Below are 13309 nucleotides of genomic sequence, written 5' to 3'. Positions count from 1 at the left end.
AAATCTAAGTAATAGTGACAACAAGCAGTATAAAGAGAGCTGGATGTGAAGACAAGATCTGAATTCAAATCCCATCTCTCTCCCTTACTACCTGAACTTGGGCGAAGTCACAACCTATCTGGGCCTCAAATGTTCTCATCTGAAAAGCGATAGGTTTTGGCTACATGCCCTGGAAGGTCTTGTCTAGTGCTAACATCTAAAACACCGTGGCCTCAGTAGGGTGTTATGAAGCTAGAATTAGACAGCAGATACAAAATAAGTTCCAGGCATAAGGTATAAAATAATTGTACTACATAGCAATCGCTTACCAATAAGGAAGACAACAAGCTGCCACTCTATGTTGTGTCCAAGTCTATTACAATATGAGCTCAAGCAAACTTCAATTTTGTTCAAGCTAGATACTGTTATCCAGTTACTGTGGCATAAACCAAGGCCATGGGAATTATTTCATCTACTTCCTCCACCATCCTCCCTCAGAAGAAATTGCGAAGAATAAAGATGGAGTTTTCATTCACAGATCCTTTTTTCCTTCTAGTCAGAAGGGCTGGTTTCACATAATGAATGGCTTTTCATATCATTCTTGAGTACTGGGTGGTCTCTCACAAAATATGCTAACAAAATGAGACCAAGGCTAGAGACCTGTCATTCCTCTTCAAGCAGGTGGCAAGTCCCAGAAGGTCAGAAACAAGCCATTGTCTTACTGACATTAGACTGTCAAAGCCCATTTCCTATAGCTCCAGAGCTAGGGGTGGCAAAGGTTAGCACATGACTATTGGAAATAGAACTAAAAAAAAAGGCTATCCTTTGCAGCTTGCAAGATTAGTTATAAGAAGAATAAAAAAGGACTAGCTTTTATATAACAATTTGATAGTAATAAATTTATAAACAGGGATTTGCAGTTAGAAAACTTAGCTTCAAATTTTAGCTATCTCTTATTAACTAAGTACCAGTCATCCAATCCCTTAATCTTTCTGGGCCTCAGTTTCTAAGAGTTAGACCATGTGACCTCTGTGTTCTATTCCAGCTACAAGCCATTTTTATTGCCATTCACCTTGTCAATGCTGCACCCTCTAAACCAGACCTCCTGAGACTATCCCTTGGACGTTAAACTATTGAGTTTGGACCTCCTGCCCTAGAAGCCCATTGTTCTGATTGGCAAGAGTCCTCTCTATTTAGGCAGTCCAAGATCCAACCTTGATTCATGATATTCTTCTATTCATTCTCCCTGAGAATTTCCTGCCCCACCCCCCACCCCATCCCACATTTTCTATTTCTTGCACTGGGAAGATTAATCAAATCAACATTTCCATTTTATCTATAAAGGGTACTCAACCCACTCAACTGAGTGCACTACTATTTCATTCACCATCTCTGTGACTTCCCAAACTAAAATACTTTCCCCAGGTCACCACTGTTTAAGTGTGTTATTTTCCCCATTAGAATGTAAGTTCCTTGAGGTCAAGGACTAAAGTTTGGTTTTTTCTCACGGGTATTTGTATACATATCACTGAGCACAGAGTCTAGCAAATTGTAATTCCCCAAAAGCTTTTTAATTCATGCAGCATTCATTCACTCATTTTCTGACTTCAGCAACATATTGAGCAAAATATTTTATATTAACATATAAAAGCTCAAGAGTTGAAATAAATACCCTTCACCACTTTTCAATTTTATGATCCCAATACTCACACTGATACAGTGTCTTAAGGATTATGAAACATTTTCTTCATATACCATCCTATAAAGTAGGCCATAAGCCTAATATCTAAGCATAATATTGTCCCCACTTTATAGTCAAGTAAACTGAATCTTAGAGAAATCAAATAACTTGTCCATGGTCACTGAGCTAGTAAGTGTTGAAGCTGGAATTTGAGCTCAATTCTCCTGGCACTAGGTCAAGCACTCTTTCTTTTCTTCATCTTTACCATGAATCACAGGATTTCAGAGCTGAAAAGGACTACCAAGTGTACCTAATCCCACCCTTTCATTTTATAATGAGGAAATTGAGAACCAAAGAAATGAAATGACTTGCCTAAGGTCACAGAGCTACATGGTGGGATTTCTCCTCACTTCCAGTACAAAGTTGTTCCCATATTCTCTGAATTTTTTAAATCAAAACTAATAATAAACATCAGAAATCACTACCTTAAACAATTTTTCTTTTTCATTTCTTTAATCTTTTTTCTTTGAATGTTTCTTAATATTTAATAAGTAAAATTGTCATCACTCTAATGTGCTCAACAGAAACTATTACTCATTTAAAGTTGGTATCTACTTGCAAGAATTCATTGGCAAACATTTGTACTTTAATGTTTCAATTATTCCCTATTTCACCCACACAGGGTATTTGTAGCAAATAGCTATATATATATATCTTTCATCACTTCCTTACCCTTTGTGGGAAGGTGGTAGAATAATAGGAGATGAGGAAGGGAACTGATACATGTAAAAAGAGTATAGAGTATGACAATGGTAGAAGAGTCCACTATTGGGTTTCATTTCCACCATTTCTCATGAGATTTTAAACTCAAAACATGGGCACTGACTGGAGAAAAGCAGGGAATCAGTTTCCTAGTAGACAAGATGACCCAGGGAGTGATACTACTGAAAGGAGTACAAAAGAAAAATGGAGGACAGCATGAGGAGTGAAGAAAGAAGAACAGATGGAGCCAAGAATGTCCTAAGAACAAAAGCGACAACTTTGGCTGTTGGGCCAGTGACAGAGCATTCCCAAGGCAAAAGGAGCAAAGAGAGGTAATATCCTTGCTATAGCATGATAAAGCCTAATAGGAAATTTGAACAGAAATACTAGTGGTACCTTTACTAAAGCTTCCAGCCCTCCATTCCATCTTCAGAAATATTCAGTCAAGGCTATTATTAGTGTCAAAAGTATTTGGAAGAGTTTGAGACTCAAATTACTCTGGGAATAAGGAAGAGGAGATATTTGGTAATTTCTACCCTGAATATTTTTCTGTGTTTTTATAAGCCTTGATTTGCTACTAGCAGATGGAGAACTGAATACTCTAGACATGTGCTAACTTTAGAAGTTCACTAAGTTATCTGGGTTGGGGCAATGGGAGCCATACAGGTTATGAATTATTGAGAATCCCCATAATACAAACTTGGGCCATCATGCTAGAGGAGACTTTCTGATAAACTGGGTCACATTGTGAAAAGCAAGATTTATCCTAGAGCAAATTCAGGGATGCCAAGAATTAGAAATAAAATGGTGGCACAAAAGAGAAGAAACATCACAATGAATTAAATGTTATCTCTCTCACTGATATAAGACCCTTGTACACTTTGATGCTAGAATATATAACAGCACTTTGAAAATGCCTATCACTCCTGTCCCCTCTCAGACATAGCTTGGTCACCTCTTCAGTAGTCATATGCCTTCCGTCAAGAAACTATGCAATTAGCTCTTCAAAAGCTGCATGTTATTTCTGTGTGTTAGATCTAGAAATGAGTCCATTATAAAGCTTCTGAGTACAGAAATATTTCATTTTAATAATAATACTACATAATCTGTCTTTGATTCCAATTGCTATAAACAACTTTTTCCAGAGATTACCTTTTTTTCCTAATATCCCTAGAAGGTAAACAGTCAGGTGTTATTACCTCAATTTTACAGAAAGAACAAAAGACAGCAGGGTTTCATAACTCATAACATTTTTCAGCTGTTGAAATGGAACTAGCTCAGTTCTGACTCCCAACTGAGCTATCCATCCACAAAGTTACCATGCCTGTACTTCTACTCTCCACTGATATTTATTCACTTCCTTGGCAAAGCAACGAAAAAAAAAAAGGCCACACACTTTTCTGGTCCATAGCCTTAGGTTCTTCTTGGTCATGTAAATGAATTTCTGTTAAATGCTCTGCTTTCAGGTTGGCATTTTATTCTGTTTACCAACACGTTTTCTGATCTTGGCCACCGTGATTCATGGCAAAGGTCACCAAGACAAAAACACTATGAGACTCACTGGCTCATTCTTTTAAAGTAATGATCATTTGCTAAAAACTCAATATTGCAGGGCTAATCAGTGCATCACCTATCACAGCTCTTGGTCTAAATCCATGAACCAAGTCTTCAATTTGACCCACACCGTACCTCTGTGGGAGAGCTTCTGCAAAATGGTCCTTAGGTGCTCAAGAACTGGGGGTGAAACTTCATATTGGTATATGTCTATCACAGGCCCCTGCTGGCATCTTCCAAACACTCCATCTGTAGGGGGAAAGGAGGTGGCAGAGGGAGGGGAGAAAGAGAAAAAGACATTTCATTTACTGAAAAGAAGAAACATACACTCACATGTGCATTATATCTAATTATAGACAGTAATAAGGCTTTGGAATCTGGCTTGAAAAAGTCATCAAAGAACAATCAGCATTCTGAAGTAGTTAGGAGACTCTTTAAAAATAAAATAATACAATAATGTGTCATAGAAAGCATGGAATCAGAAGAGAAAATATAATTTAGTAATGCATTAAGATTTGATTTTTTTTAAACTTCTCCCACCTTCATTTTGCTTTCTTTCTTCCTTCCCCCGTTCTTTTTGTAATTTGCTTTCTCTAGCTTTCTTTCTTTCTGTTTTTTTTTTAAATGGGAGTTTTCACTTCTGACAATTTGGTGACCAAAAAAAAAGAAGAAAGAAAAAGAAAAGGCAATACCATTCAGTGCCTGCAACTCAAATGAAAAGCAGAGCACCCAGAAAATATAAATATTAATTTGCAGAAGCCATGAGGATTTGTTGAAATATTTTTAATGCATACACTGTGTGTTAGGCTCTAGTAAATGAGGGCTGAATCAGTAATGGCCAGTGAAGGCTTATTCAAGTAGGCTTTCTAATGAATGCAATAAAAGAGAGCTGCTCACAGAACAATGAGATATTAATGGGGCCTAATTTATTTAGCTCTATTCCATTTGTCTAAAATGACAGACTCTTCTCATCAACGTCCTTTCAAACCACACCTTCTAATTAATTTAGGCCCTAATTAGTCTTTATTTGGCGAATTGTTCATTTTGAGACAAGCTTCCTGTGGGGGGTTCAAACATTCAAATTACCTTCCTTTCTTGCACACAAAAGGCTAATTCAGTGACTAGGTGCTTCACACACAGTGCGGCCATCTGCAGTTTTAGGTCTTGGGTAGGAAGGGAGGGAGGGAAATGGTTTCCTTTTATTGTTCACCCTAGTTTTACTATATACAGTATAGCCAAAGAAAGCCATTCAAATGCAACAAGTTTAATTAGCAGAAACACATTCTGCCTAGTGCCAGGTTGACTCAGTAATTACTGGTCTGATATCACATATATGCTTAAGACCAAAGCTCCATCTGATTAGCAGAAAATAGCCTTAAGTACTGCAAGCATCTCATTGATTTCTATGGGACTTTGTGGAGGCTAAAGAATATGGGAAGACAACTGGCCCAGCTGCTCAAAGAAGGCAGACAATGGTCATGTAATAGAAGATAAACCTAGCGCCATTTCCTTTTTCCATGCAGGGTTACACAGAATTGTGCAATTCATACAAGTGCCTCATTGAAATTAATGCAACAGCTAAATAAAAACAGAATATTTGCCAATAGTACAGAGACAGACAGAGAAAGAGAGAGACAGAGACAGAGAGAGACAGAGAGAGAGCAGGACCTATTTTTCTCCCCATCTCATAGTGAGCTACACAGCCTGGTGAGCATGCATATACAAAATTAATTTCTTAGTTGCGTTCCTCCCTTACCCCACTTTGTATGGGAAAGAGCTTATCTGTAGGTGTATTTAAATATATGCATGCGTGTTCTTGTTAGAAACAACTTAAATTGCACCAAAATATTTGAATTTTTTTTTGTAGATAAGGTAATAACTGATGATTATATACTGCTTTAGGATTTCAAAAAATAGTTTTTCTTTGTGATTACAATCAAAAGCTTACTCTGCGAAGCACCTGTCAATTTAAACCAATCTGCACTAGAGACCAAGTCACCTTTTTTAAACTTGGTGCCACATGGACCAGTCTAGAAACTAGATCAAAATTTATATATATATATATATATATATATATATATATATAGCATGTACAATAGTCATAGGATGGATCAACAATGTTGTTTTAGAAAAAGAAAAAAAAAGGTAGGAAGAAATTGTCCACTATTTTAAAAGTCATTCCTTTATCCCATTTAAAAACCTTTTTCAAAGAAAACATTCCAAACCATCACATTTTGCCAACCAAAACGTATAAAGTATTTGATAATTAATTTACCACTGTTCTTTTCTCCAACTCTGATTACACCACTTTGACCCTGGTTGTTCTATATAATATAATGAATATTTCTAGGGGGAAAATAGGTTATTGGATTTCTAATAATTCTTTGCTAAAGCATGAATGGGGAGGTAAGACAGGTGGCTCAGTGGATAGAGCACTGGGGCTGGAGTCAGGAAGAACCAAGTTCAAATTTGGCCTCGGACACACTAACGGTGTGACTCTAGGCAAGTCACTTAACCTCTGTTTGCTTTAATACACTGGAGAAGGAAATGACAAACCACTGTAGTATCTTTGCCAAGAAAACCCAATGAATACTAGTCATCATGGGGTCACAAAGATTTGGACATGACTGAACAACAACAACAAAACATGAATGGAAATAAAGAAATATATAACACATTTTTCCTTCTTTAAAAGAAATACATATAAGAAAAAAGAAGCTGATAAATCAGACCGATGTTAGAGAAATAGTCATTCTCAAATGAATGTCATCAATTTCATGAGAAATTGTATAGGAAAAGCCTTCTGGCTACACTAATCCCATAGGTGATATTGTCATTTACCCATTCTCGTGTGCCTGAAAACTTCATATTTTCTCTGACTTTTCCTTGTCTTTCGCCTCTCACATTCAATAACTTACCAAGGTCTACAGATTCCAATTTCTAAAATATCTTATATCTGTTCATCTCCAATTTCCATTGCTACCAACCTAGTAAATACTCTCCTTATCATGTCCCCATAGTCAATAGCCTCTACCAATGTAGGTCAGCACCTTCTCTGAAACATATGGTCTTAGAATGTTGCCTAGAGACCAGAGAAGTTGAGCCACTTACTCAGGGTCAAATATCTTGTATATGTAAGAGAGGGCTGTGAAAATGGGTCCTCTTGGATTTGACAATGGCTTTCTATCTACTATGCCATGCTTTGTCCAATGCTATAACAGATCAAGAAAAATTTGTAGTTATTTTTGTATAATGTAAATTTTAATCATCCATGGGGTCATGCAGAATTGAATGACTGAACAACAACAAAGCATGAATGGAAATAAACAAATATATCACATATTTTTCATTCTTTCAAAGAAAAGCATGTAACAAAAAGAAGCTGATGAATCAGACCTATGTTAGAGAAATAGTAAATCTCAAAGGATGTCATTAATTTCATGAGTCCTATCATGGAATTTTGGATTGTTATGCTATTCCAGGGCTAGGGATTGGGATAAGGTGGTTTCATTTCTACATAGTATGACATTCACAAATTTAACAAAATCTAATTGCTACCTATATTCACTAATCTCAAAATATACAAACCTTTAATCTAAAAAGTTCTTCCAACAAAGCTGGTTATTCTTATTGAAGAAAAACTGCAAGAATATGAGTCTTCTGAGGCTTCCATACTATTGCCAATTTAAACATTCAGTGTTCCACAATTCCTTATGGCAAAGAATATTGTTCCATGAACAAAACAGAATTGAGAACTATTACCCTATGCCCACATTTCCAACTGCCTACAGGGTCCGCTTCTGGATGCCCCACCTGAACCTCATACTCAGCTTGCTCAAATTCAACTTGTCACTATAGGAAAACCTGTTCATCCTTCTGCCTACTCTATTCCCATCATTACTATCATTCACCCATTCCCTTTTACCTGAAGCCTTGATGTTTTTCTCTGAATTTCCTCTTCTGCTTCTCATATCCAATCAATTACCAATGGTTGTCAATTCCATCTCCTATAAACTCTCATATTTGTCAGCCTCCCCTGTTGCTATAGTTGTAACCATAGTAAAAGTGCTCATTACCATCTGTCCAGAGGCAATTGCTTCCTATCAGGTCATAGGATTATAATTTAGAGTTAGACAATACTTCAGAAGCCATCTAAATAAACACCCTTATTTTACAGATGAAGAAATGGAGTCAAGAATGGCTACTGATGAGGAAGAGGAGGAGGATAACAGTTAACATTTATAAACACTTTTAGGTTTGCAAAGTTCTTTACAGATGTTATCATCTTTAGTTAATTGACTTGCCCAAGATCACAATGGCATCAAGTAGAAAAGGAAAGATATAAACTCAGGTCCTCTGAATCCAATCAATTCTTTTTCCATTATGTATGTGTGCCCCTCTAAACCATCCTTCAAGTTGATACCTGATCTTCCTTGTATAGAGATCTGGTCAGGCTATTCTACTCTCTCAAAACCCCTTTATTTGCTCACTATTTTCGCCCTACTGGCTAAAATTTCCATTTTATCCAGGCTTCTATAATCTGGTACCTCCCCACAATAAACTATTCCTCTCTCCATACTTTACATTTTCATCAAACTGCACTATTTGTTTCTGCTGTTCTTTCTGCTTAAAGGTCCTACTTCCCCATCCCCTTTCAAATTCCTACCTGTCCTTTAAAGTCAAACTGGGATGTCAACTCTTCCAGAAGACTTCTCTGATTTCTAAAGTGTGTAACAACATTTCTCTTCTTGGACTTCATATAGAACTTTGCTCAAGCTTCTCATATGTTTTTCGCACATAAATTATGACATATAGTTATTTGGGGACAAAGACTGTGCCTTGTATCAACTTAATATATCTCACATCACAATGCTCTACACAGATCTTTAACCTCAGTAGCTTAGCTTTTCCAGGACAAAACCTCTGAAGGTCTGATTTGAAGGCTTCAGCATGGGTAGCTAGGTGACACAGTAGATATAATACTGAACCCAGAGTCAGGAAAACCTGAGTTCAAATCCAATCTCAGACACTTACTTATTTTGTAATCCTGTGAAATCACTTAATTGCTGCCTGCCTCAGTTTACTCAACTGTAAAATGGGCATAATAATAGCACTTACCTTCCAGGTTTATTGTAATGATCAAATGAGATATTTGCAAAAAAAAAATTAGCATAGTGCCTGACACATAGTAAGAACTAAATAAATGTTTATTCTTCCCCCCTTCTCCCTCCTGGAAGATGTAGCATTTGAGCTGAGTCTTAATGAAAGCCAGAGATTCTAAAGGTCAGAGGTTGGGAGGGAGAGCATTCCAGGTAAGGGGAATAGTCAGTGCAAGGGTACTGAGATGGGAAATGAAGTGCTGTATACAAGAAACAGGAGAGTTTTCTGCTGTACCAGATTTCTTTGGTACATAGCCCTTTCTTCTGTCCCTTAAACTATTACCTACAGGAAAGAAAACATTCCTTTACCTCTCCTTAGGCATTTTGAACAGGGAGGCACCACTGCACAGTGAATTTCACATCAATTCATCTGGCTTTGAATCCTAACTCTGACTGGGATTATGTAACATTGTGCATATTTTAACCTCTCAGCCTCAGTTTCCTCATACCTATAATGTGAAGGTATTAGATTTGATGACATATAGAATTCTTTCTAGTTCTGAATCTATGTTCTTATGATAGTGCTATTATTTAGAGGCAAAGAAACTCCCAATTTATCTTTTGCTCAGACATCCCAAGCCTATAGCATGCATCTCAAACTCCTAATGAATTATCCTGATTTGTTCCTTAATATAGAACACACCTCTAACTGCCTTCTACCATTCACTGGTGGAAAATTTGCCAACTTGCTAGTTGGCACCTACATAACTCTTGTCATCTAAAGGTCCTATATTCTTTATAAGGTCCTATTACTATTTTATCAATTTATTCTGTGTGTATGTGTTCATGTGTGTGTATATATTCAGAGAAAGAGGGAATCTTTATCGATAGATATCTATATCTATCTATAGATATAAAATTTTGAAGGGTTCAGCTTAGGAAATACAACCTAAAACTGTAAGAGCTTGACCCCAAAGTATAAGGCTTGGCATGCTAGGAGTCAAAGGGAAATAGAGTGGTGTTTCCCTGGTTATAGTGCAATGGCTATCTACACAGGGCAGGTGAGACAATAAAATCTCCGAGGCAACCCTGTCTCCCCAACTTTCACTCTTCTCCAGAAATTCTGCTCTTAAGAAGCCAGTAAACAGATCACACCAAATTAACTTGAGCTCTGCCTTTTTTTTAATAAAGAAAAATATGCAGTTACCACTGATCCACAACCCATATACCATCAATACAAATATTTGCAGAATTTAACATTTTAAAAAATAATTACAAACTTTTTTTTTCACTAATAATGATACCAGGGATAAGCAGTAACCATGCTTCACCTTGGGATATGTATTTGAAGCACTGAATTCTGGGGTTGGAAGCAGATGAGTATAATAAGAAAGCAGTGACTTTAGAGTCAAAGGACCTTAGTTCAAAGTCTATGTCACTTACAACTTCTGTGATCCTGGACAAGTTAGGCCTTGGTGTCCTCATTTATAAAACTAGGGGGTTTTACTAGACAACTTCTAAGCTCCTCGGGAATAAATCTATGATCCTTTCACCCTAGGACTGAGCTGTATACAAACAATACTGGGGGGCATTTTGGGCACCATATTGTCCAATCAATATCTTAAGAATCTTCTCTCTAACATACCCAATAAATAAATGGATGTAGCTTTTGCTAAAGATCCCTAGTTAGAGAGAATCCACTGTCTTCCAAGGCAACCAACCCGTTTCCCTTTTGGGCAGCTCTATTTATTAAGAAATTTTGGAAATGTAAATCTGCCTCTTCAGAACTTCTGCCTACTATCTCAATTTATGCCCTCAGGAGTCAAGTAGAACAAGTCTAATCTTACTTCTAGGGAAAGGTTCTTCAAATACTTTAAGAGAGCCATCAAAGCTTTACTAAGTTGAAGAGTGTTCATCTTAAAATCAAGATGTAGGTCAAAGCCTACATCACATACTTATTAGCTATGTTATCATGGGCAAGTTATTTAATAACACTCAGCCTCATTTTGTTTATTTCTAAAATGGTCATGATACTAGCACCTATCTCAAAGAGTGATTATAAGAATCAAGTGTGATAATATATGTAAAACACTTTGCAACTTTAAATCCAATTGAATATTAGTTATTATTAGTATTAGTATTCTCCAGACAAATATTCCCACTTTCTTCTACTAAACCTTATTTGGCATGAACTAAATAAAGGCTCTTCCCCATGCTGTCTGACCTTGGAGTGGTGTCCAGCCTCTTTGTCCCCATGTATAGCCTGAAGAGGGCAGAGGATAGCTGAACTATCACCTCCTAGTATAACTCTCATAATGTACTGTAGGATTACATTAACAGAAATCATCATTAAATGTTGTGCCCTGTTATTATATCCTTAGCCCCACCATCCAGTCAAAATAAACTGTTCTGTCAGATGTTTAATGATTATTTACTTTTGTCTTAAACCCCACTTAATACAATATCCTTCATTGACTTTGAAAACCTTTCAACTCCATTAACCAAGGAGGCCTGTAAGGTGGAAGCTGGTGCTTTTGGAAATTAGTCTGTAAAATCAGAGCCAAAAACCAAAGCAGGAGGTCAGACCCAATTCAGTCGTTTCTGGAATAATCATAAATTATATCCACCGTGCCTCATTAGAAATTAGGGTGATACCACTGTATTCCATCCACCCCTCTCTGTACTCATCTCTGTTTTTTCCTAACCAGGATTAAATGCTGATTCTTTGTTTTTTTAAAGCAATTGGGGTTAAGTAACTTGCTCAAGGTTACACGGCCAGTTATTTCTGGGTGTGGTGCTGAGTATCTGAGCCCGGATTTGATCCAGGTCATCCCGACACTGGAGCCGGTGCTCTTACTCGCTGAGCCACCTGTCCGCCCCTAAGCAATTGGGGTTAAGTAACTTGCTCAAGGTTACACGGCCAGGTGTTTCTGGGTGGGTGCTAAGTGTCTGAGCCCGGGATTCGATTTCCAGGTCATCCCAACACTGGAACCGGTGCTCTTACTCGCTGTGCTACCTGGCCGCCCCTAAATGCTGATTCTTAAATAAAAGCATGGAATATCTTATGTTGTGTGGACTTCCCTGTTCATGGTGAGAATTTGTTATTTATTTACTCATTTATTTTAATCATTTCATGTAGACTAGGTCAGGGTCACCTTAGAACTGTCTGGATGGAATTGAATTCTAAGATGATTCATCTTCCCCGACAACACAGTGCAAATCCCCAAAATACTAACATGGTAATATATCCCACTTTTTTTCCATTTTCTTGGACCTTCCCTTCACTCCCTCTGGTAGTGCTGCCAACAGCAAAGTGCCTTCAGATCAGTCGTAAAAGAGGCAGGTTGAGACCATACAAATAAAGTGAATTATCAGTCTCCAACTGATGAAGAGGTAGCTATTTATAATTGCCATAGAAAATAACTCAAGGAAGAAATGCTTCTGTTATTCTTGAGATAAGGACTTTATAAAATCAGATACAACAGAAACAATTAATTTATTGGCAGAAATAGAGTTCAAAGATTTTTTTTGGAAGTTGATCTGGAGTTTGCCTGGCTACTTGCTCTCATTAGAAGAGCAAGAAGTTGACTTTTCCATGAGATTTGTGAGTTTATGTATAAATGAGGAAAGTTATTTGGTTGGTACATCATCCTTACAAGTAAAAAAACAAAAGTCATTTCACATCGGTAAATGACTATCCTTTCAACCCACCCAATGCAGATTGGTACTTCTGCAACTTTGCTTATGCTATTCTACTCAAACAAAATATCTGTAAAGGGCTTAGCATAGTTTCTGGCACATAGTAGGTGATGCAGAAATGCTTACTGCCTTCCCCCTTCTCTTCCACACTGGTATAATCTCCCCATTGAGGTTCAGCACAATCCTACCCCCCCACACACACAAAAGTCTCCCTGCCCTCTTGCTGTTCCCTCTTTCCTTTACTGAGATTACCAACTCATTCTCCTCCTCTTCGTTCCATGTTCATCATTATCTAACTTTTATATACCAATAACAACTTCAAAATTAAACTTCAAGCTATCTGAAGGCAGGTACTTAAAGGGACTTTTTTGTGTCCCTAAGGGAGCTAGACTACTGCTTTATACATAATATGCATTAATTCAAGATTTTTTTATTTATTAATTGCTGCTATTGCTTATGCTTAAAAGAATATTAAAAGCACATGGGAAATAAGGAATACAATTGATGAAAATTTAATTTGCCCTTGAATCCCTAT

At 37.2% G+C, this 13309-nt stretch overlaps 1 protein-coding gene across 1 annotated transcript in view; it reads right to left on the bottom strand.

Annotated features, from left to right (window-relative positions):
• LOC138159851 (receptor-type tyrosine-protein phosphatase N2-like) overlaps positions 1-13309 on the bottom strand; it is a 1065359-nt gene that overhangs the window by 622509 nt on the left and 429541 nt on the right. The window contains exon 3 of the mRNA XM_069086126.1: positions 4112-4225. Coding sequence (XP_068942227.1) covers positions 4112-4225 — 114 coding nt within the window. The remainder of the gene's footprint in view (positions 1-4111; positions 4226-13309) is intronic.

This window comes from Petaurus breviceps, unplaced genomic scaffold (genome assembly GCF_028583685.1).
Source record: "Petaurus breviceps papuanus isolate PSGF00001 unplaced genomic scaffold, PetGlider_PUasm1.0 178, whole genome shotgun sequence".
Lineage (NCBI taxonomy): Eukaryota > Metazoa > Chordata > Mammalia > Diprotodontia > Petauridae > Petaurus > Petaurus breviceps.
The sequence above is the reverse complement of the archived record's forward strand: the minus strand, read 5'-3'. Positions and strand labels throughout refer to the sequence as shown.